Genomic DNA, 24,657 nt, shown 5'->3' on the forward strand with positions numbered 1-24,657 from the left:
TCTGTGTCTGATTTAGTATTTCAAGGGAACAAGATGAGCTCTTTAACGTGTTTCTTAACATTACATCCATGTACATTTGCTTTCTGTTGGACGACCTCTCTCTAAAGACAAGAAAGTTTTTTTTCTGTGTTTGATGAGTAACTGAGTTCAAAAGCTGCTAGTTGGTTCCTCTGTTGTAAATCCTATATCCTCTATTCTGATATGGCTTTGCAAAACAAAGAAACCACAGAGAGTGTTTTTCTCTGTTAAAGATGAAATACATAGCTCAAAAAAATTAAAGGAACTCTGAGTCATCACAGTTTTAATTCAATTCAATTTTATTTATACAGCATCAAATCACAACAGCAGTCGCCTCAAGGCGCTTTATATTGTACAGTAGATTGTACAATAATAGAGGTTAGGAAGCAGAGACCTATGCAGCTTTAGTCCTTATCTCTCTTGACTGTTTTTTTCTCTATTTTTGTCTTTGATAATGTCACAGTGTAATTACTGGCTGCGTGAAATGGTACAGGCAGCCCATTCAGATTGCACAGGTATTTCAGATCCCACAGGATGGCCCGTCAATATCTGCCATCACAAGAAGCTTTGCTGAGTCTTCTAGCAGAGCCTCAAGAGTGTGGAGGAGATATGAGAAGACAGGCTGTTACACTAGGAAAGCTGGGCAGGATAGTAGAAGGACATCAGCTAAGCAGTACAACCAATATCGACTCCTTTGTTAGAGAAGGAACATGAAGGGTAATGCCAGAGCCCTGCAAATTTATTTCCAGCAGACTACACATGTCCATATTTCTGACCAAACTGTCAGAAATAGACTCTGCGGTATGACCTCCCATCCTTTACTGGGACCTGTATTACAGATGACAGCGAGTTCACACTGAACATATGTGACAGGCATGAAATAGTCTTGTGAAACGATGGCATCTCAAGACTCCCTGTAGAGGACCTTGGGCCCTCATACCTCCCTCAGAGATTCTGCGTCTGACAGTTTAGCCAGAAACATGTACAAGTGTCCCACTGGCAAACTCCTGTGCTAGTAGTCAGAGAAAGCCTTGCAATGGCACGTATGGATGTGCTATACTGGAGAAGTTGGATTTCCTGTGCAATGTAAATGGGCTGCAAGAATCTCATGCTAAATCTAGAGAAAAGATCAGGAGGGATGAGGAGAGATTGTCTTCTCGTTTCTTTTCTTTTCTTTTTTGCAAGAAAACGTGATACAAATTATCAAGAAAACTTGAATAGAATAACCTTGAAGTTTAACTGACTTTGTGTTTATACTGTAAATATTAGAGCTTCCCTTGATTTTTTTTAAATTTATTTTATTTTTTAGCAATGTAAAATTGCAATGTACTAAGTTTTTTCTCTCTCAAAACAAAAAACCTTAAGACAGCTTGATATGAGACACGCTGTCCAACTACAGTACGCAAGTGATATTATCAAAGCACACATTTATGCGTATTTGGCGACCCAGCCTGGCTCTGGAAGGCAGAGGAGCAGAGCTCTAACTGCATCTGAGCTGTGAAGCTTGCAGCTGAAGCTGGGAACTGATGCTGTTTTTCAAAATAAAAGACAAGAACGATATGGTCCAAATTCGCCACACGTACCTGATACAGGTCAGTCTCCCCGATTCCTGCGTTATTGGCGTTGTTGTTGTTTTCATGGAGATGTGTGAAAAGTTGTTTATCCACAAGCATTACATACGAGAAGCCCAGGGGCGAGGCTTTTATTGTGAAAATGCATCCCGGAATCCCTACATTTATATTGTTGCCATATTGATAAAAGTATTTACACCTGGAAAGAGCGCAGCATCCCGTCCTCTTGCTGGAGAGTGTCTCAGGAAGGCAGTTTGGACTCAGCGGAGAGAAACCTACTGAGCGGACGACATGTACAGTGTCCGAGGGATTTTCCTCACTCTGTGTTTGGCTCCAGCTGTGAGTGTCTTTACTTTGACTGCATGTTTGTTGGGTTGTTGTTGTTTTTTTCAAAGAAAAGTCATGATGAACTATTTTTATTAAGTAATAATCAGCTGAAAAGCTTATAAGTCGCCGAATTTCCAGAGATAATTCTATTATTAAATAAATGTGTCTGAAGCAAAGCAGCAAGAAAACAGTGTAATTACACGGCTGAAGCGCATCAGCTCCAGGTCATGTTTTTAAACATTTTCTCTGACTGTGCAGATTGCATGATTTGGACTGCATTACTTAAAAGAAAAGCACATCGGTAACAAATCAATCCGCCTTTTTGAGCTTCTGTGTCTGTTTCCAGACAATTGTTCTTCACAGAGGTTTAAAGTATTTATTTTTCTGACGTGAATGTACACACTGATATACTGCGTTTCAGCTGCACACTGAAGGAGTTGAAATATTGTCACAATGTCAATGTACTGCTGTTGCTTTAAGACTATAGATTACAGAGAGCATCACGGATTACAGTCAGGTACAGTTTTAGGTGCCTGATGCAAATATCATAGCAATTCATTGTATTTAGGCATGTAGACATGGTCAGGATGACCTGCTGAAGTTAAAGCCCAGCTTTAGAATGAGGAGCAAAGGTAATTTAAGTGTCTGAGGAAGCAGGGTTGTTGGTGCCTGATGGCTGGGTATGTCAGAAGCTGCTGATCTGCTGGTATTTTCTCACATATCAGTCTCTAGGGTTTACAGAAAATGGTCCAAAAATGAGAAAATATCCAGTGAGCAGCAGCTCCCTGGGTGAAAGATTCTTGTCAATACCAAAGGTCAGAGGAGAATGGTCAGTTGAAGAAGAGGAAACTGAGGCTACAATTCGACAGCCTCTTTAAAATTGGACAACGGAAGATTGGAAAAACATTGGCTGGTCTGATGATTCTCGATTTCTGCGGCAGCATTTGGCATAAACGACATGAGAGCATCCAGCCTTGTATCAAACACTTGGGGCCCCTACATAGCCTACCTGAGTATTGTTGCTGACCATGTCCATCCCGTTCTTGTTGCTTCCAGCAGGATAAAGCACTGTGTCACAAAGCTCAACTCAGAATGTTCTCCTGAACATGACAGTGAGTTCATTGCACTCAAATGGTCTCCACAGTCACCAGATCTCAATGCAGTAGAGAACCTTTGGGATATGGTGGAATGGGAGATTGTCATTGTAGATGTGCAGCTAACAAATCTGCAGCATATGTGCGATGCTATCATGACATCACACATTTTTGCCTCAACACAGAACTAGCAAGGTGTAACTACTGAAGTGGCCAGTGAGTTTATATGTGCTTATGTGCGATTATGGGTTTAATATGGATAAGATGGAGGATTTCTGTGCATCTCTGTATATGAGTGGATGTTGTACATGTATTTATGGGCGAGAAAGTCAAACCTTTTCTTTTTCCAAATGTGAATATTTGCCAGTTTTCTTAGTTTTCTCTGTCTTTGGTCTGCCACAAAATGCCACATTCTAGACTTGCTCAGCATTTCCAAACTACAGGGTGGACCATTTATATGGATACAGCGTAATAACATGGGAATGGTTGGTGATATTAAAGTCCTGTTTGTGGCACATTAGTATATGTGAGGGGGCAAACTCCTCAAGATGGGTGGTGACCATGGTGGCCATTTAGAAGTCGGCCATCTTGGATACAACTTTTGTTTTTTCAATAGGAAGAGGGCCATGTGACACATCAAACTTATTGGTAATGTCACAAGAAAAACAATGGTGTGCTTGGTTTCAACGTAACTTTATTCTTTCATGAGTTATTTACAAGTTTCTGACCACTTATAAAATGTGTTCAATGTGCTGCCCATTGTGTTGGATTGTCAATGCAACCCTCTTCTCCCACTCTTCACACACTGATAGCAACACCGCAGGAGAAATGCCAGCACAGGCATCCAGTATCCGTAGTTTCAGGTGCTGCACATCTCATATCTTCACACCATAGACAATTGCCTTCTGGATCCATCCAATGTGGGTTAGTGTCAGACCAATAGCGGTGGTTTTGTTTGTTAACTTCACCATTCACATAAAAGTTTGCCTCATCACTGAACAAAATCTTCTGCGTGAACTGAGGGTCCTGTTCCAATTTTTGTTTTGCCCATTCTGCAAAATCTGGGTCATCCTCGTTGAGATGCTGCAGTAGCTGGAGTTTGTAAGGGTGCCATTTGTGAGTAGCTAATATCCGCCGAAGGGATGTTCGACTAATGCCACTCTCCAGTGACATGCGGCGAGTGCTACGCTGTGGGCTCTTGCTGAATGAAGCTAGGACAGCCACTGATGTTTCTTCATTAGTGACAGTTTTCTTGCGTCCACATTTTGGCAAATCCAACACTGAACCAGTTTCACGAAACTTAGCAAGCAGTTTGCTACTGTAGCATGGGAGATGGGTGGTCTCGTAGGGTGTCTTGCATTGAAATCTGCTGCAATGACCCGGTTACTGCGTTCACCAGATATCAACACAATTTCGATCCGCTCCTCACGTGTTAACCTCTTCGACATGTCAATGGCTGTGAACAAAGAGAAACTTGTAAATAACTCATGAAAGAATAAAGTTACGTTGAAACCAAGCACACCATTGTTTTTCTTGTGACATTACCAATAAGTTTGATGTGTCACATGGCCCTCTTCCTATTGAAAAAACAAAAGTTGTATCCAAGATGGCCGACTTCTAAATGGCCACCATGGTCACCACCCATCTTGAGGAGTTTGCCCCCTCACATATACTAATGTGCCACAAACAGGACTTTAATATCACCAACCATTCCCATGTTATTACGGTGTATCCATATAAAGGCCACCCTGTATTTTGAACAATATAGCTTTCTTTACATTCTGTATATTCTGCATAAAACAATTCAGTCTTAATTTGATTAAAGAAAAAAATAGATTGATGATGATAATGAAAATAACAGTGTACCATTGCACTGAACACTTGTCGTTTTTGGTGCTATAGTAAGTATAACAAACAGTCATGGAAACATGTATATATTGTGTTGCTGGTGTATTTAAGGGACTAAGTACAGTATATTATCTGATTTATCATAGTCACCACTAAAATTATCTAGTGAGATCAAAATAACTGAGTGACTTTTGTTTGCCAGTATTATTATAAATTATTTACTCTGTGTTTAGTGCTCAATTTGTTTTGTCTGGTCAACTGTGAAGGAGCAATAGAGGCAACAAACCATACACACATCTGCGCACATTCATATGCCAACACTTCTTCTTTCCTAATCAACAGATTTTATGGGGATATTATTATAGGGCCACCTCGCTAATTTCCATAACGGACTAGAAATATGAAAAGCAGACAAACGGGTGGTGTGATGCTCAGTGTGGCAAAGAGAGAATGGGAACAGGGCAAACACTCATCCCCGTGTACCTCTTCATTCTCTTTCGCTACTCAGGACTGCTGAGAATCATAATGAACTACACACACTCACATAGACGCACACAATCACGACAAACAAGACCAGTGCTACAGTACTGTATGGGAGGTCTGTATTCAGCTGAAAGCTCAGATATGATTGAAAATTTGCATTTTAATCAGGACGTGAGTGAAAAACAAATAGAAAGACAAAAGGGTGGAAAGGAACTCTAGTTTTGGCTGCATAGTTACATACACACATAAAAAATGTATGGCACCCCTTCTGAGGTAAACCATGTTCATCCTGCTATTAGGTTGATTGCTTACGTGTAGATTTCCATTCTATAAAAGAGAAGAGAAGATCTAGAACGGACTTTGTTTGATCCAATTATGCTAAACTACACCAGCTCTTTCGTTCATATCTATCTTACCTGCAAGAAAACAAAAAGGAAAAAGAAGTCAAACTGTTCCTTTCTGTTGACATAATCTGAACTTTAGAGGCTGACCTTGTTTGTTCTATCTTTCTGATTGAATGACGATGTTATGTTTTTGCACTGTGCCTGAGTACTGCGTAAAGCAGCATAAAAGTGCACCCCATTTGCTTTTGAAAATAGATGGCAGCATCTGCAAAGTGAGCCCATTCCTATGGCCCCTTTTTGGGTAGTTAGTGGATAATAGGCTTCACCTCTCAGGGAACATATTTTATGGCAGGCAGCATGCTAACCTGGCAACGCAAATGGACCACTGGCTTTGCATTTAGTTTCAAGGCTCATATTGTTCAGACTTACCTTGTGCAGCCACCCACCCATCTTTAAGTCTCCCACTGTTTCTGTCTTTTAACTGCAGCATACTGTCTCCATCATGCTCTTGAAATGCATGAGCACGACATGCACCCTTGGTGCCTGTAACCATCCAGTCTTGACTTGCTGTATTCCTCACCCCCTGCATTCAAAACGGGTCTTACTTCCCCTAACCTGCACGCTACTCCTATAGAATAAATGTCCTCACAGCACCCTTTTGGATGAGAAACAGCTATTTAGTCATATTTATGATTTTTCAACAATGAATATAAATGCCCTAGAACTAATTTTACAATGAATTACCCCTGGTTTAGAAGGAAACAATTTAGCGCTATACAAACTGAAGCACAACACACTGCACAGTCTTTCTGTTTTCATTCATTATATCTGCAGAAGACAAGGGAAGCCTTTAAAAAAAAATCCCCCGTCAGCCTTTGAATGAGAAGAGTAGTAATTGTTGGGTAAAATTCACCATAACACCTCTCATTATATTATTAGCATTGCATTAGGAACAAAGAGGACTGGCAGGGATATGTATGCTCTGGTTGTTTCTAACATTTCCACATATCATTGATGGAGGGGAGATAGTACTGAGTGCTTGCATGTTTGTTTCCACTTACTTAAAGAAAATGAAGAGGAAACACTTTTTGTGTCCAACAGTTGTCAGTGAGATTGTGTTAATTTACAGCGAGTTTCCTGTATGTGTTTATTCTGTAGGTGGTTTTGGCATACATACTAAAGCGGTCTGTTATCTGTAAGACTATCATTATCTGTGTGTGTGTGTGTGTGAGAGAGAGATGATGAACTTGTTCACAGTGAGATGAAAATGGCTGAGATGAGTAATAGAAATGAACAGTTTCATTCCACAAGTTTAGATATCTGTTTTTAAATAAATCATGAATTCTAAGGTACAAGTTTCTTCTTGTTTGGATAAACAACCTTCTGTTTGCCTTTGATAAGAATCTCAAAGGCAGACCTGATCATAAATATCTTATCTAACATGTAAAACTGACACTTATTTAGTGTTTGATAGTGAGGAGATTCATAACTGCACCATTTCACCATTTCTTTAAATGACAACTTTAGAATAACACGTATATATTTGATTTTTTTTTTAAAATCAGGTCTTTTGCTACTCATTCATCATTTTATTTTCCATTTCCAAACCAATTTTCATGTCTTTCAGCAGAATTGGTGCAACAACCCTGAAAGTCAACCAATATTTTTCAGTAAAATGAAACTGCAGTGTTTTTCCCCCCGATAATTTTACACTTCACTGAATTCAAATCAAAGCACAGGTTTATGATATTAAAAACACTGTATTTGTGCACGAGTATGCACATGTAATTTCATGAAATCACTCCTGGTGGCCTTTCAAATGAGGCTGTTTCACCTATAGAAAAACTCGTCTTTTTAAAGGCAAATGCTTGTGGCGCACAAACAGTTCATCCTATTGGATGGCACTCAGAAAGGTGGTGACTAATCAGGGTTCTCCACAGGAAGTCTTTGTCGTCCCACAGGAATTTAGCCTCTGAGGGTTTGTTTCATTAAGAGCTTGGTAGCATCTTGTCAGAAAGACACTTGTTTTCCCCTCAAGGATTTTTAAACTGAGATGGAAATGAGCTGAAACAAGGACAAAAGTCTTAGCAATATGTGTGTATCTGTAACAGATGTTTTGTGTTTTAGGGCTGTGACCTGCTGTCTTAATCTGTGGAGGTTAAATGGATTCAAAGTAAAGTAAAGAAGTAGCTCAAAGAGCTGCCCTGTAACTACTCGGCATTGGGTAGTTACAAATTGCAAGATAGGCTCAAAATGTTAAAATTAGAGGGGCGTTATGATATATTTGCCTCCGTTTTCTTGTTTTGTCCTTGTGCCATGTTTTAAACATACACACGTTTGTTTGATTATCTTTATGAGGGCATTCATTGACACAATACATTTCCTAGTGCCTTATCTTGAAGTTAACTATCACAAATAAGTGCTGCTCCCATCCTCTATCCTAACTCTAATATAAAACTAATTCTAGAATAAACTAAAAGCAAGTCTTCATCTTCAACCAGTGCTTTAAAGCGGGTGTGAGAAAGTGAGGATAGGCCAAAATACCCTCACTCTGATGATTTAAGACTCAAACCAGCCCTCATAAAGATAGTTCTACTACTATAATCCACACACACACGAGTTGTATATCCATTAATTCAGAGAACATTATGTTATGACTTGCTTTTATCCCCATAAGGAAAACACATCCTCATAAAGTTAAGATTAAGGTCAGCAAAACAAGAGCTGTACCTTGACCACACACGTGTAAGTCGTGTGACTTACCAGTGTTATTCCTGTGGACACGTACAGTGTCTGCACGGTCAGGTGGACTGACTCATTATCTCTTCCATCTGTGATATTTCTGCTTTAATGTTTTTCTTCTTTTATGGCAGATGCTCCAGATAATTTCCATTTCTAAATGGAAATAACCATATTGCTTTGGAATTAGTAGAGAGATTATTAAACTGAGGAATGTAGTAACTGACGTCAAGGAAGCTTTTACAGTAAGAGATTCTGTTGCCTTCATATGGTGAGGCACCATATTGAGCTATCTATGTACAGGTGGGTAGCAATAATATGAAGCACACTGTTGCAGTATCTTGTAACAGCTCAACAAGACCCCCTCTGCTGCTCTGACCTTTAGATTGAGACCACATAAGTTTGCTGGCAGGATAAAATAATGAGATATATAGATTTTTTGATTTAACCCATAGCTGTCACTGTAGCCCCCCCAAATCTACCTCAGTCACTGCCAACCATTTGCATTCCTGCAGAGAGAGAAATTGTTGTGCAGTATATTTAAAAAAATGTTCAGTTAAATTTACGTGTGCTTGTTTTGTAAGATAGATTACATAAAAAACATTAATGTTGACCCTAACTGGAGGGTCGGATGTTAAGCTATAAAATAATAGTGGATGTTTTTCACCCAGCATTGCTTATCTATGGTATGTTACCCATATCACAGAGAATGGTTTATTGTATATGTAGTGCGTTCTCAGTCCAAGGGGGTCGCATGTTGCATTTGTTCTTTGGAGTCTTTGCCCTGACTTACAGGTTTATGGCTCCCATTTTTCATTTTACAATGTGCAGGGTTACTGATATTAAAGAGTACTGCTATAAAGCAAAATGTAGCCAAAACTCTGATTGGTTAAACCTAACCAATCAGCATTTAGTGCCTAAACCATCCATCCATTTACGTCCGATTATCCAGTTCAGGGTCACGGTCCATTCATCAATCTATTTTCCTAACTGCCAATTCAAGGTTCTGGGAAGCTGGAGCCTAAACCGGCTGTCATAGGGCGAGAGGCGGGATAACAGCAAAGTAAGGTGCAAAACGCAAAGCTCCAAAGCTCCAAAGCTCCAAAGCTCCAAGCAGCATGGGAACCACAATCCCCTGAGGAATAAACAGTGACTTACCTCTCAAGCTGACCTTTGCAGGACTCAGCTGGACCCAGACAGCATCTGACAAAAGGATATTATTTGATGTGCTGGCATGAGAGCGCATTGACCTTTTTAAAAAAAAAAAAAAAAAACCCAACAACAACAACAATGTATTTTTACAAAAATATCTTTTAGTGCAACAGATTGCAGCAATACACACAAATTCATGCACTTTAAGTGTACAGTTTCATGCCACTCTGCTGCTTTCTTCCCTGCACTCTCTACCATCCAACACTTACCTTACATCGACCCTTTACCCCCTTATTTGTTGGGCTCCCAAAAAACATCACAGTGAAAAATTAGGACACCGATAAAAAGAAGAATGTCTGAGTCGGAGCATGGATGGATAGTTGCTCATTTTCAAACGTCTTCTGTGTGATGTATTAAAAGATATTTTTGGTAAATGCCATTAATGGAAATAAGTATGTTTCTTGTTTTGTTTTGTTGCGTTTTAGCTAGAAAGTAAAATGAGTCACTGCTCTTTTAAAAGAAGGCGCAATTTTTTTTCACATACACGGAGAGTCTCTTTCATGTAATGAGACACTAACTTAGCACAGCTTATACCTCTCAGTGTACTAAACATCTCTCCCCTTGCCTTGTTTTGTACCTCTAGGTGTTCTCAAGTCTGCATCCTGAATGTGAATACATTTTTCAGCTGGAGAAAGAAGAGCGTCACTGCCTTCAGTACATTGCAGAACAGGAGAACAGAAGCACAGAAGGTGTGTTTTCCTTTTTGAAATCAAACCATCCTGTTCTCATCATTGCAACTGCTCATATGAATTCATGGGTGGTTGCAGTTGTGTTATGAAATATAGTAATGCTCACATTAAGTGCAGGGGTCTGAGCTGGAATAGAAGCTTCACAGAAAACCATCCATTATCGGGAAATATCCTTGTTGGCGTTCTAACTGCAGAATGAAAACAAACTAGGTGATATATCACTTTGATGCATCAGTAAATGAGACCAATAAGGATAGCAACATAAGGATTTATGTATGTAATCTATCACAAGATAAGGCTCTTGCTTGGGGACCTACAGTACTTTTTTTGTCCTTATGAAATGTACAAGGAGGTGGGCGCTAGGCCGTTGAAGATTGCAGTTGGAAGCAAGCTCATGATTTACACCACTTGCTTTTACACTCTATCTATATATTTTTAACTGTATATTTCAGATATGATTTATGGAATCTCGCTGTCTTTCCTTCCGATTCAGCACTCTGATACTCACCTTTTCTAACCTTCTTTCTCCTCCTAAACCTTTGTCGAAAAGGTTGTTGGCCCTTCTGGGATGCGGTCACCTGCTGGCCTCATGCAGTTGTTGGGGAGACTGTGCACAGAGCTTGTCCTGCAGTCTTCTCCCTCTTCAGAAATAGCACAGGTGAGTGCCAGATCACATGCTGGAAATGGGCCATTATTAAGCTAAATTATTAATCCTCTGACGTCAAAGGGTGTTTTTTGTAATACTGATGTCTTCATAAAGTGCGTGTTTTTTTTCATTCGGTGATTAAATTGATCTTTTGGGCGGGCTATGAATTTGTGTTGTCACAGGAGACTGCAATCCAATTAAATTTTCACTAACAGATAAATAAGCAAGTTTGAAAGTGTGCACAGATAGTCAAACCCAAAATGAGCAAACAACATGTACATACTCAACAGACTCTGACCACCACTAAGAGGCAGCAGCTCAGTGAAGCCATACTTAAGTACATTGATGCCCTGGGCAAAATTCAAGCGCCAAATTAACTTTATGTCAAGTCGGTGAGCAGGACTTTAACTTGCGAGCGAAATCTAACAACTGAAAAAGGTTAATACAATGACAGACATGAGGTTTAAAAGGATTGAAAACATCAGCATTTTCAGACATACAGTAGCAATATCTGAAATTTGATTTATTAGGGCCCGAGCACTCACAGTGTGAAAGCCCTGCTCTAACCCCAACAAGCAAACTCCTCCTACGGATTCAGTAGGTTCAACCATGTATTTGGTCAGTCACAGCTACAGACGCTGCTGGTGCTAAACTGTGAAACCATTTTGTTTCCATTAAAGGAGGCGTCTGTGAGGATGGCTTTGTCTCATTTAAATATTTGTGTGAAGACCATAACGTACCAAAGTCTCACTACTTCAGATACCTTCAGGCTCGGAGTTTTGCCTCTAAATTTCTCCCAGGGTACCCGTCTCTGCCCTCTAAGGACCTACTGTATCTAGTTCTTAATGTGAGTCAGCCCACTAAAAGAGCAATATCGAAGATTTATGCATTGATTCTTGAAAGCTGCCCTCATACATGGGACAAACCTAAGGCGGCGTGGGAAGGGGAGGTTGGAGAACTCATGTCAGAAGACATCTGGAAGAAAGCCATACAGCGTATACATACGTCTTCTCTCTGTATTAGACATGGCCTGATTCAATTTAAAGTCGTCCACAGACTCCATTACTCTAATGACAGACTGTCTAAACTGTACCCTGATGTTGCACCGAATTGTCCTAGATGTGATTACTCTCCTGTTTCTTTGGGGCACATGTTTTGGTCATGTCCCTCTCTGTATGGTTTCTGGGCATCAATTTTTCAATCACTGTCAGCTATATCGGGTGAAACACTGCGGCCTGACTCTTTGATAGCTATCTTCGGTGTACCTCGGGAAGAGCTGAGACTCTCTCCCCTCCACAAAAACGCAATAGCCTTTGCCTCGTTGCATGCCCGCCGTCTGATACTGCTGAGCTGGAAGGCGTCGAACCCTCCTTCCTACGTCCATTGGATTAGAGAGGTGATGTTGGGATTAGCGCTGGAAAAAATTAGGTATACCGTGCGCGGCTTGGAGAGTAAATATGACAAAACCTGGTCACGGTTCATAACTCATGTCAAGAGTCTGTCTTTTGCCTGATTTATTGTTCTTTACTTGTTGGTAATTTATGCTCTTGCTCTCTTCTCGGACTGCTGTCCACAGTCTCCTCAATGCCCGTACTTTGACTGTTGGGATTTCTTTATTCCCTTTTTCTTCTTTGTTTCTTCTCTCATGTGCCGGGGTCCGGCTGTTGGTGCTATAATGACTGTCACAGATTGGTTTGAGTGTTTCTCCCCCCTTTTTTTTTTTTTTTTTTTTTTTTTTTTTTGTGTTGTGTGTATTGTGCTTCCTGGTTGTGGGGATGCCACCTGGATGGGGGTGGGGGGTAGGGTTCGCAACTTTTGTAAGAAATTCTGGACTGTTTTGTTGGAAAACTATAAATAAAGTTGTAAAAAAAAAAAAAAAAAAAAAAAAAGGAGGCGTCTGTGGCGCCAGTCATGGTGAATGAATTTGAACACATTTGATACGTTCCCCCCAGAAAATGACATTTTTTAATAATAGTCATGTTTAACACTAGCAAATACTTAAGGAATTGATGTTGCTTTATTTTGAAAATGTAATCAGTATATATGATATGATATAAACATATCAGTTTCGTTCTGTTCTTCACACTGTACAATAACATGTGAACTGTGATCATCATTAGCTGGAGGAGCCACTATGTCGTTAGTGCACTGGTTTTCTTTAAATGGGATTAATAGCAAAAGATGGGGAATTTTTTTTACCTCTATTAAACTTATTTTCAGCTCACCAATTTCTTGAATGATTTTTAAATTTGACTGATTTCACCAGATTAGCTTGCTTTAACTAGGCTTCAACAGAACTACGCACGTATCAGGATATGGTCAAATGAAACTGCGATACAATAATGCAGATGTTTGTATTGCAGTTTTGGTGTTTTCAGAATTGTCATGCTCCTGATTACCACTGCACACAAGCTACAGTTGAGAATGTCAGTTTTGCAGATGAAGTCTAGATAATGAGTCAGGGGGGTCAGCACTAAAGTAAGAAATTTTATGACAATCCACGAGAACTTTTTCTGACATTTCAGTCTGCATCAAAATATCACACATAAATATGTAACCCTGATTATTACTAAAGTCAGTCTCAGCATTGCACAACTGACTCTTGAGCTCACATCTTTCGTCTTTAGGGTCAGTGAGCCGAAACTGTACAAGTGGAGGTTGGTCGAGGCCGTTCCCACCATACCATGTTGCCTGCAATGTGGATGATGACATTCCCGAGGTGAGAGTTGCTGAAGCGGGGCAGCTGGGGATGTCAGACTGAGGAATGTGAGACTAGATTGGGAGCACAGAGGTCAGGCAGAAAATTAGAAACAGGAGGAGAAGCACCAGGAACAAAGAGGCAACCAACAGCAATAAAGGGGAAACAAAACAGAAGGACAGAAATGCACCTGTGGAAATAAACAAAAAAAAGCTAGCAAAATTATTAACATATTCCATGTTTCAGGACACATTTGGGACTGTAGTTGAACTACTGTGCATGTTCCTACTTTTGCTTCTTTGGAGATTCAGGTACAGCTAACACATGATAGTTGGCTGTATGAAAAATCATACAAATATAAACACTTTTGCAGAATGAGTGGATCTAATTTGACCCGTTGCATAATAGCTCACGAAGAGAGCATGAAGTCTTTTCTTTAGGAAAGATTCCATATTTGATGCTAAAAAGAGCATATTTTTGTATTATTATTATTATTGTTATTTAAAAAAGACGTCTTAAATGTTCCAAATAGCTGAAGTAGAACATTAGTAATTAAATGTGACAGTGTATTGTAATTAAGTAGCTTTTTCATAGTAGATTTAGCTATGTGCTTAGCCCACTCTCTTTCTGCCATTAGGCTAAGACACAAAATATGGAAAGCTTTCTTGCAGTTATTCCACAGTCATCTCCTCAGTGCAGTTTAGTCTCAATCTTGCCTGTAATTTAGACTCATTTTAAGACATTACATTCATTTTGATGCCTGACATCATTTTGAAAAGCTTTGATATTTGAGTATAATTTCCTTTCATTCAAAATCTTCATTTTCATCCTGCTTCCAGACGGAGGAGTCTTACTTTGCCTCAGTGAAGCTCATATACACCATTGGCTACAGCATCTCTCTAGTGGTGTTGGCTGTTGCTGTGTTGATCCTGCTACTCTTCAGGTATAAACCGAAAATACTGATTTTTATTTCGCTTTTTGTCAGTAAAAAGCACATTTCGGGTGACATAAGCAACGGAAATAACAGCTCGAAATTCAGATGAACTGCTTTACAAAGGATGCAACTCGGGGGTGGGGGTTCACAGAACAATAAAGTGGGATTGCTGATGAGTTCAAGGCACTCTCTTCAAGTCTGGGTTTATGAAAAACTTTTACCAGTGCCTGATACTCATCGACACTCACACAGCACATGGCAGTTTTGCAACTCTGCCACGTCTTTGTGTCCCCATTTGGAATTAGATCTGATGGAATGTGTAAGAGATAAGGGAGTTGGGAAATTTACACTCTTTGTAGGATTTAGATTACACAGCTGATAAGACTGTGATGTCTGTACAGTACATGTGGTGCCATAAAAGGCTCGTGTTGCATGAAAACTGGAAACAGATGAAATAACCTTCCTGGCTCTTTCCACATTTAAATAAGCCCACCGACCAACACTTATCTGTTTTGTAGGCCTGACACGTCCCTTAGTCTCCTCACCAAGTCTGTAACCAAATGCCAAGACAGCGTTTTGAAAACTTGTGCACCAGCTCTGTGGGTTACAGTTTGTTTTTTCCTCTTTCCAGCTGATTGTTTATGAATCTAATCTGATTGCCAGTAAATTGCTTCACGAACAAGATCACTGGCATCAGTTACATCTCTGTCTCTTTTTTACTTTTGTTCTCTGCCACTCACATTTTTCTTTGTTCACTGATCAAAACTATGAACTAAAACCACAGACTGCGCCAGTTTGCACAGTTGTAGAAATGTGATGTTTTTGCATTTGCTGTTCATGATACAGTACAATGCAAAATCTCGTATTGGTTATAAATGTATTCCTGCTCTTTTACAGGAAACTGCGTTGTGCCAGGAACTTTATTCACATCCAGCTCTTTCTTACGTTCATCCTGAAAGCTGTGGCGGTGTTTATAAAGGATGCTACTCTGTTCTCAAGCGACGACACCAACCACTGCACCCTTTCCACAGTAAGATAATGATGCTCGGGACAAGTGCTTCTTGTTTGTATTAAGAAATTCCTCTGGGTGCATTTCCCTGATCTCATGTATTTATGCATAATCACATATTGCTTATGCACGCCTTACCACACTAATTCCTCCTTACACTTTGCTCCCTGTCCTTTCCCCTCTTCTTGTTCTTTCTGGTCAGTTTGCCTGTAAAGCCTCTGTGGTCTTCTGTCACTACTGTGTAATGGCAAACTTTTTTTGGCTCCTGGTGGAGGCACTTTACCTCAGTTCCCTGCTGCTCTCCTCTTTCTATCATAGCCGCCGATGCCTGTGGGGCTTCAGCTTGCTGGGATGGGGTGAGGACCTTGACATACAATTTCCCCAACATTTGCTACGTTGAGCCGCCTACCAAATTAAAGAACATGGCCCTACTTTGCAATATCTCAGATTTAACAATAGTGAGAAGACATGTATGATAACATTGGAATTTTCCAAAAATTACAGTTTTATAACTCATCTTTTTTAGAGATACTGTAAAACACTTTAGAGAAAGAATCGGGTTAAAAAAAGTTTTACAATACGGTGAAAAGTCTTGAGCAATAAGTCTTCAAAAGGCTTGAAGATACCAAATATTACCTTTCGAGCTTGTTAGAACTCAGATTTTGCCTGAATTACCTTTTGTTCCATTTGTGTTTGCATGTTTCAGTAAATGACTCCACCTGTTTGTACTGTTGTATGTGTGTTTTTAAACGAAGAAAATACATGAATACAAACAGGAATCTGAAAAAAATCCCTGTTTTTTGTTGTTCTTTTTGGATTGAACAAATACTGGCAGTGGGCATTTTCAATTTTTAACTCCATCGAACTTGCAGGTAGTTTGGAGCATTTATTTCATTTTGGAAAACTTCTGCCTCGTGCTGTCATTTTTTCCAGTTAATATTCAAGTGTCTGTAAATAAAGCATAGCAAATACCAAAATAACATTTTTACCTTTTACTTTCCCATTGGGATTTTATTTGGATCACACCTAAAGTGCTGATTAGCAAAGTTTCACAGCAGCCTTCAAGGTCAAAAAGAACCAGAAACGGTAACATCAGCCAACATGTGCATATTATTAAAACAGCTAAAAAGTTTCCTGGTTCAGTGGCATGTGCAGCAGTGATCTATATTAACCTCCTAATACCTGGCGGCCACATATGTGGACATCACATTTTGGGTTATTTAGACCAAAATACTCAATTTTGCTCTACAAGGGCCTGATATCCACTTACGAGGACATTGTACTGCTACTGTTGAAATTTTAAATGAATATCCTCATAAGTGGCTCTCATTTTTCTTAGAAACAAAAATTAGGTAAAAAAAAAATCCTGGTAATTCTTTGGGACCTGATGAATGTAAATACAATCAGCCCAAATATCAAAGAGAAATTAAAAATGCATGCTGTTCGGGTCTTAGGAGGTTAACGTTTATATTGATAATTTATTAGATCTGCTATAGATTGAATGTACCTGCCTCTCACTCTATGAGATCTTGGATAGAATTATGTGGGTTCATTGTACTTACTGTAAGATGTACACTGTAGTGCACACAACCTTTAAAATAATTCATTTACATTTTATTCCTTCTGCATGGTGCAGATATTAGGAAAATTGATACTCGTCCAATCAGTTCACACACTGGAAGCTTCCTAACTCTGATTCAGCCATTTTCATGTGTAATGATTGCATCTCACTGACACTAGTTTTGATTTCTGTAACAGGTGTGCCGGTGCTCTTCATAGTCCTGTGGATTGGATCCAGGGTGTATTTTGAGGACACAGAGTTTGTATAAACTTGAATTACAGCTTCTATAGCCACAATCATTATTATTTCTCATAAGCAGCAATAGGTGAAATGCTAAATTGTGCTAAATTAATGAAAATGATGCATATAAACGCATTAGAGGGGAATGTGAACGTGAGTCTGCTGTACATAATATTGTAAGTGCATTTACATGGATAATTTGCACTCACTTTGCACTCAGCAGTAATTGTCGGGTGTTATTTTTAGGACGTCGATTAAATTTACTGCATGCGATTCTTGAAGAAATCTTCTAAAGTGCACATTTCTTGCACAGATGTTGGGACATCAATGAGGACTCACCCTATTGGTGGATCATCAAGGGGCCGATTGTTGTCTCTATAGCGGTAAATGCCCCCATTCTTCTAAAACAAAAAATTATGATGAATTTTTTAATTATGCACTGATTAGAGATTATTACGTAGATGATTTGTTTACCTTCTTTTTAGAGACAGCCTCTGAGAAAGGACTGGGATGAACTTCTTTTGTGCCATTAGAGTAGAGTGCAAAAATTGGCACCACACCAGCCTAAGTTAATTATACGCTTGGCTGCTCATATTGTTGCCATGACATTCAATAATCATGTTGCTGAAAGCAGCATTTGATGTAATACTTGTTACAGTTTTTAAAATTTTTATTATTATTATTAGTATTGATTTTTGCATTCTTGCTTTTTCTTTCAACAGGTCAATTTTATGCTCTTCATGAATATCATCAGAATTCTAATACAAAAGCTCAATCCACGTCTGATCCAGTTCAATAACTCCTCTCAGTACAGGTAATCCTTTAGGTGCAGACACAGTTGTAGACAAAGAGAACTCGGCCGTGATACAGAATCTCATATTTTAGTCATTATTGCATTTTGAACACAGAAACGATCAAATTCATCTTGTTTCTGATACAAGACGTGTTTATCTTCAATTGGCAAACGTTTTCAGACATTTTGAAATACTTTTCTTCACTCACTGGTACTTTTTTACTCTGATGGTTACCGTTTGATGCTGAGAACATTGCAAGTTGTGCCAAAAATTAAAAACTATTGTAGGCCATGAATAATTCAGTAATTCAGTCTGGCCACGTCTGCAGTTCCGCTTACCAAGAGGCTCATTAGAATTTCTAATTGAAATAGACTCACTAATTGACTGAAAATGTTCAGGCACATCACGTAAATCCGGATCTCATAAAAGAAATACCATAGGTACAGTAAGTTAAATGATGCTTGACTTAATTGCACCAGTTAAGTTCACATGTTCCCCGACACATAAAGACATTATCTCTGCAGCTACATTTTAATAGCCCTATTTGAAATCATGCCCCCGCTGCTTACCTTTCCTCTTGTAAAGAGAGGCTGCATACAGAATGACACACACAAAGACAAAGATCATCTTGATTGGCATCTGATCATTACTGTGTCTGCATGCATGATGATATCAGGTGCAGCATTCAAATGAGGTACGTACAAGCAGACTCTTTTTCCTTTGCTTTTGTGCAACAGGCGCCTGACTAAATCCACCCTCCTCCTCATCCCTTTGTTTGGAACTCACTACATGTTCTTCAATTTTCTGCCCGACTACTTCAATATTAACCTGCGCCTTTGTATCGAGCTCTGTATGGGGTCCTTCCAGGTACACACATGGATTGCATCAACACTAATGGCACATACTGTACATGCTGTACCATAGTCTCTTCAGCATCCTGTGATAATCCTTCATGTTAACTTGGCTTCCACTGTTTGAGCATTATGGGTGTGAGACAGCATCTCGACGACATTAGATCTTTGTGTTGCAGGCCTAGAATTGAAAGTCAGTTTGGTTATTAGATCTGCTTCACTTTCTGTCCTTTTAGGCAGCATGTTCCATGTATTAATGAAAGTGTCACTTATTATTATCATAAATATTAATGATTAAACCCATCTCTTTCACAGGGGCTTCTTGTGGCCATTCTGTATTGCTTTCTAAATCAAGAGGTCAGTACACAAACCACACTACTCTAAAGTGTTCAGAAAATTGCACACACAATTTACACACACTGTGGTGCATAATTAGCTCTCACACAGACTCATACACATCAGCCACAATGCGCAAAACTGTCCCATGGTGTCTCAGAAGCATAGTATTATTGTTATTCTAGAAGCATGGGTCACACTTAGCGCAACCTCAAAGAGGCTCAGTTATATTGAGATGAGGAATGTTTGGAGGCCAAGTCAGGACCTTGAACTCTCTCGTGTTCCTGAAATGATTCCTGAACAGTTTTTTGCACTGCGACGGAGCATTTTCACTGGCTGAAAGAGCCCAATGCCATCAGGGAATAGTGCTGCCGTGGAGAAGTGTGACAGATGGTCTGCCACAATATTTAGGTATGTCATGCATGACAAAGGAACATGGGGAGTTTCCCAGCAGAACATTGCTTGTCTGTTTCTCACAATGTATCTGGCAGGCCATGGCTCATATAGTCAGCAAGCTGTTATGTGCTATGTAGCCACTAGACCCCTATCATACCCATCATTAAGATTTTGAGCAGTTTGTGCTAAAGTAGCTGCTGTGTGGCAAGGCTTTGCTCCCCAGGCGCTTCAGTGAGCATTTTAATATTGTGGCTAATCTGTATTCCAGCAGGAGGTAACTGGTTTAGAGTTGTCAGTGCGAAAAATGCAAAAAATATTTTCCACTTCTCTTCCCAGCATTGCATAAGAAAAGGACCCAGCACGCTTATGTAACTGGCAAGATTAATGTAAGGCCAGCCTCCAAAAAACTGGGGGCAGAAGCAGACAGTGTACACTATATGACTCACATGCTTTAGAGACACGAGAAACACGTTAGAGTCACCGAATGGTCATGAGAATTATTTCATTTAATGTACTATTTGTATGATTACCTATGCTTTAATTGTTTCACTGATACGCAGAATGAATGCTTTGATTCTCAGCAAGAAATATATAAATATATATATATATAAAACACTGTGTTTAGCTTTCATCTGTCAACAGTGAGGTGATTCTTGTTTCACTTTTAAAGTATAAAAGAAATAGTCTGACTTTTTGCTAAATATAGATGTTTGTCTTCTACAACTTTTTTCTTCATTGGTTACTAAGAAAATTGATACAAGTTGCACCTCTGTTATATAAAACTACTGCAACCCTATCTTATCCTTGCACTAATTTAAAAACGTAATTTAATATTCTAGTTCATTTAACTTTGTTTAGTTCTGCAAAAATGTAAGTGTAGAAGCGAAAAATCCAGAATAATTTTTAATCCAAGCAGTTTGGTTACCTGCCTCTCCTTGCCAGCAGTAGGTTGGCATATAATGCTCCATAATGATGCAAACTGCAATCAGACTTGTGTTTTTGTTTTTTTTTTTTGTTAATCATTAAACACATGGGATAAAAAAAATGCTGTAGGCAGGGTTTGCCAAGCTAGCTGGTACCTAGTCACTGTGGCTCAGCGATTGCTGGTTGTAGACATACAGGGAGTGCAGAATTATTAGGCAAATGAGTATTTTGTCCACATCATCCTCTTCATGCATGTTGTCTTACTCCAAGCTGTATAGGCTCAAAGGCCTACTACCAATTAAGCATATTAGGTGATGTGCATCTCTGTAATGAGAAGGGGTGTGGTCTAATGACATCAACACCCTATATCAGGTGTGCATAATTATTAGGCAACGTCCTTTCCTTTGGCAAAATGGGTCAAAAGAAGGACTTGACAGGCTCAGAAAAGTCAAAAATAGTGAGATATCTTGCAGAGGGATGCAGCAGTCTCAAAATTGCAAAGCTTCTGAAGCGTGATCATCGAACAATCAAGCGTTTCATTCAAAATAGTCAACAGGGTCGCAAGAAGCGTGTGGAAAAACCAAGGCGCAAAATAACTGCCCATGAACTGAGAAAAGTCAGCGTGCAGCTGCCAAGATGCCACTTGCCACCAGTTTGGCTTATTTCAAAGCGCCATGAGCTTGTGGGGCCTTTTCGGGTTGAGGATGGAGTCAAGCTCAACTCCCAGTCCTACTGCCAGTTTCTGGAAGACACCTTCTTCAAGCAGTGGTACAGGAAGAAGTCTGCATCCTTCAAGAAAAACATGATTTTCATGCAGGACAATGCTCCATCACACGCGTCCAAGTACTCCACAGCGTGGCTGCAAGAAAGGGTATAAAAGAAGAAAAACTAATGACATGGCCTCCTTGTTCACCTGATCTGAACCCCATTGAGAACCTGTGGTCCATCATCAAATGTGAGATTTACAAGGAGGGAAAACAGTACACCTCTCTGAACAGTGTCTGGGAGGCTGTGGTTGCTGCTGCACGCAATGTTGATGGTGAACAGATCAAAACACTGACAGAATCCATGGATGGCAGGCTTTTGAGTGTCCTTGCAAAGAAAGGTGGCTATATTGGTCGCTGATTTGTTTTTGTTTTGTTTTTGAATGTCAGAAATGTATATTTGTGAATGTGGAGATGTTATATTGGTTTCACTGGTAAAAATAAATGATTGAAATGGGTATATATTTGTTTTTTGTTAAGTTGCCTAATAATTATGCACAGTAATAGTCACCTGCACACACAGATATCCCCCTAAAATAGCTAAAACTAAAAACAAACTAAAAACTACTTCCAAAAACATTCAGCTTTGATATTAATGAGTTTTTTGGGTTCATTGAGAACATGGTTGTTGTTCAATAATAAAATTATTCCTCAAAAATACAACTTGCCTAATAATTCTGCACTCCCTGTATATTTAACCAGAATAAACATATCTTTATATGAATATGCAGAACCTGTAGGCACTGAACATGATTTCCATTTGTAGTGCACATGCCATCAAAGCTTGCAGGTAAAAGGCTTGATGGAGACTAAATGAGGGATTGCTTTTGCCAAAATGCACTCAAGCCATCGGCATTGTCTGATGTCAGTTAAGCTTTTGTCTTGGCTCGGATATTCATGAGCACTGCCAACCACAAAAATGGTTGTTGTAATAAGAGGCTAAGTCAAAATACCAGATTATGGGTTCCCAGTTTGCCATATAGTGCTTAACAAATTTATTATACCAACTGTCATAAAAAATAAAGGAAAATATTTTATAAATATGTGAAAAACTTGCGTAAAACAAGACATTATGTTATGTATAACAAATTGAATGCACATTTTTATACCCAAATATGGACTTCTATGAGAGACCGAGCACAACAGTCAAACGCTAAAACTTATTTTCCCAATCAGGAATGCAAGTAATTAACTTTAATTTGGCATGTCAATAAAAAAGAGTGTGCTTTACTTTTTTTCAACTATTTTTTTTTTTGTTGTTGTTGTTGTAAAGCTGTAAATTTGAAAATTCACGGTTAACTAAAATGAAACTACAATGAAAACCATTAAGAATTTCAAAGAGCTTACAGATACTTGTGATTAACCTTTACAGAAACATAAAAGATGATTTTGGTTATGACCATTACTATTAGTTTAGGCCGGCTTTGGCATAAACCTTACATTGAGTGGTGGTCTAAGCACTGCACATGTATCAAAAGGCTTTGAAAACAAATAAATGAATTTCCCAAAATGTCAAGCTATTGCTCTTACCATAATATACTGCAGTTGTTTTAATGATACAATCTAAACACTGATTTAAACAGATATTTATACCTGTGTGTTTGCTTGATAGGTCCAGAAAGAGGTCCACATGCAGTGGTTGAGGTGGCAGGAAAGGAGTTACGGGGTTGTGTCTCCCGCTCCGAAAGGCAGTCAGATGGACACGCCTTTCTAGAAGCCCGAGATGCTTTTTGCTCCTTCCTGCAGAACCTTTGCTGAGTATTTGCAGAGAATTGCTTCTGTGCACATCATAATTTCTAACGAGCTGTACGTAGCACACACAATAAAAAGAGGTTGTCGAACATGCATCAGTGAAGCCGGGGCCTGGAAGTCATTTCAAACTGATTCACTGACTGTTCTCCTTCAGTCAGATTGAATGAACTGGGGTGAACTATCAAAAGGAGAATAATTCTGAAATCCCTTGACATTTTACACATCCTACAAGCGAGCCTGTCAGTTTCCATCTGCATTTCCCAAAGGGCACTATGACAACTGAATTAGAATTTGAAACATCCCTGGAGGCATCAAAGGTCAAATTAAAGAATAATAATTTTGCATAGCCCATCAATTACGTAACCATCAGTTAGCAAGTCATTAGGTGTTGTTGTTGTTTTTATTAACCAGGAAACTACATATTATGATTAGCATTTGCATTTTAGATGCTTAAATAAGACCAAGTATATTGAAATCTGATAGCCTGCAGGACACCACATATGAAGCTGTAGCCTGCTGCCAGCTGACGCACACATGACTCACCTCTTTAATCACTCAAATGACAATTAAAATGTCTTATTCTTAATGGCTTTCTTATTGTTCATTGGTATTTAAATATTATTCGGCACATGGGGGAGAGGTATTGTACAAGTTATGATTATTTCTTTGGTTTTTTGCCTCTTTCTTTTATTTATTCACTCGGCCTGTTTTTATTTAAGAATGAAAACCTGCACACTCAACCTTAAATGGCACGTCGTTGAAATGCACTACTCTGCAGACTTTGAAGGTTAAAGTTAATGCAGCATGTTGTGTTCTGCCAAGTTGTTCAGTCAGCCAAAGTGAACAAATGATCTGCATCTCCACTGCCATCTGCTATCAGCACAAAAATGTGAAAAAAGCCTTTTTTTTAATATAATGTTTAACTTTACATGCTAATGTATGAGTGCTTTCACCTTCATGGTAAAAGAATAATATTAATACTGCACAAATAAATATGCTTTTTGCATCTTGTTTAGTGAAAAACAAATCAAATGTAAGATAAAAACATCATAATTACCGCTACTTTTCATGCCTGCAATGTGTACATGTTATTTTATGTAAATTAGCTCTTATCCTTGACGTGAATGTATAAACTGTGAGACTGTTCCTTTATCACCACCTCTTACTTACTGTTTCAACTGAGCCTCTTTCTGTGATCTTTTAAAACCTTGTACCATGTCTGACTTCTGTAGGTTACAGCATAAACACTTTTACTCTGTGTAATTATGACTCTGCAATTTCTTTCATAATGACAGAAAGCATCTGCTGCCAGCTACAAAATGTTTTAACACTTTTACGCCACTGCAAAGATGATGGGGTACCCACTTGCTTAAATACTTAAATAATTAGATCTGGTTTGCAGTGTAGCTTGTATGTTATGTCCTCAC

The 24,657-nt window shown here is 39.1% G+C and overlaps 1 protein-coding gene across 2 annotated transcripts; it reads left to right on the top strand.

Moving 5' to 3' along the window:
- The first annotated feature begins 100 nt into the window (after positions 1-100).
- Positions 101-23,816, top strand: ghrhrl (growth hormone releasing hormone receptor, like). Of its 2 annotated transcripts, XM_005951413.2 has the most exons (13): positions 101-1,928; positions 10,220-10,325; positions 10,876-10,983; positions 13,599-13,690; positions 14,509-14,612; positions 15,501-15,633; positions 15,815-15,968; positions 17,371-17,431; positions 17,727-17,796; positions 18,136-18,227; positions 18,945-19,074; positions 19,374-19,415; positions 23,091-23,816. In XM_005951413.2, exons 1-13 carry the CDS (start codon positions 1,881-1,883, stop codon positions 23,190-23,192), a joined length of 1,242 nt encoding a protein of 413 aa, XP_005951475.1. In that variant the 5' UTR covers positions 101-1,880; the 3' UTR covers positions 23,193-23,816. The 2 variants fall into 2 exon arrangements, with proteins under 2 accessions (XP_005951475.1, XP_042072127.1); XM_042216193.1 differs by lacking the exon at positions 18,945-19,074.
- The last annotated feature ends 841 nt before the right edge of the window (positions 23,817-24,657 follow it).

The sequence above is a fragment of the Haplochromis burtoni genome, unplaced genomic scaffold, assembly GCF_018398535.1.
Source record: "Haplochromis burtoni strain Fernald_Lab_line unplaced genomic scaffold, NCSU_Asbu1 Contig_954, whole genome shotgun sequence".
NCBI classification, from domain to species: domain Eukaryota; kingdom Metazoa; phylum Chordata; class Actinopteri; order Cichliformes; family Cichlidae; genus Haplochromis; species Haplochromis burtoni.

Coding starts and splice junctions, on each gene's coding strand:
- ghrhrl (XM_005951413.2), top strand. CDS start 1,881: ATGTACAGTGTCCGAGGGATTTTCCTCACTCTGTGTTTGGCTCCAGCT. Junction 15,634..15,814: donor ACCACTGCACCCTTTCCACA/GTAAGATAATGA, acceptor CTTTCTGGTCAG/TTTGCCTGTAAAGCCTCTGT. Junction 18,228..18,944: donor AATAACTCCTCTCAGTACAG/GTAATCCTTTAG, acceptor TTTGTGCAACAG/GCGCCTGACTAAATCCACCC.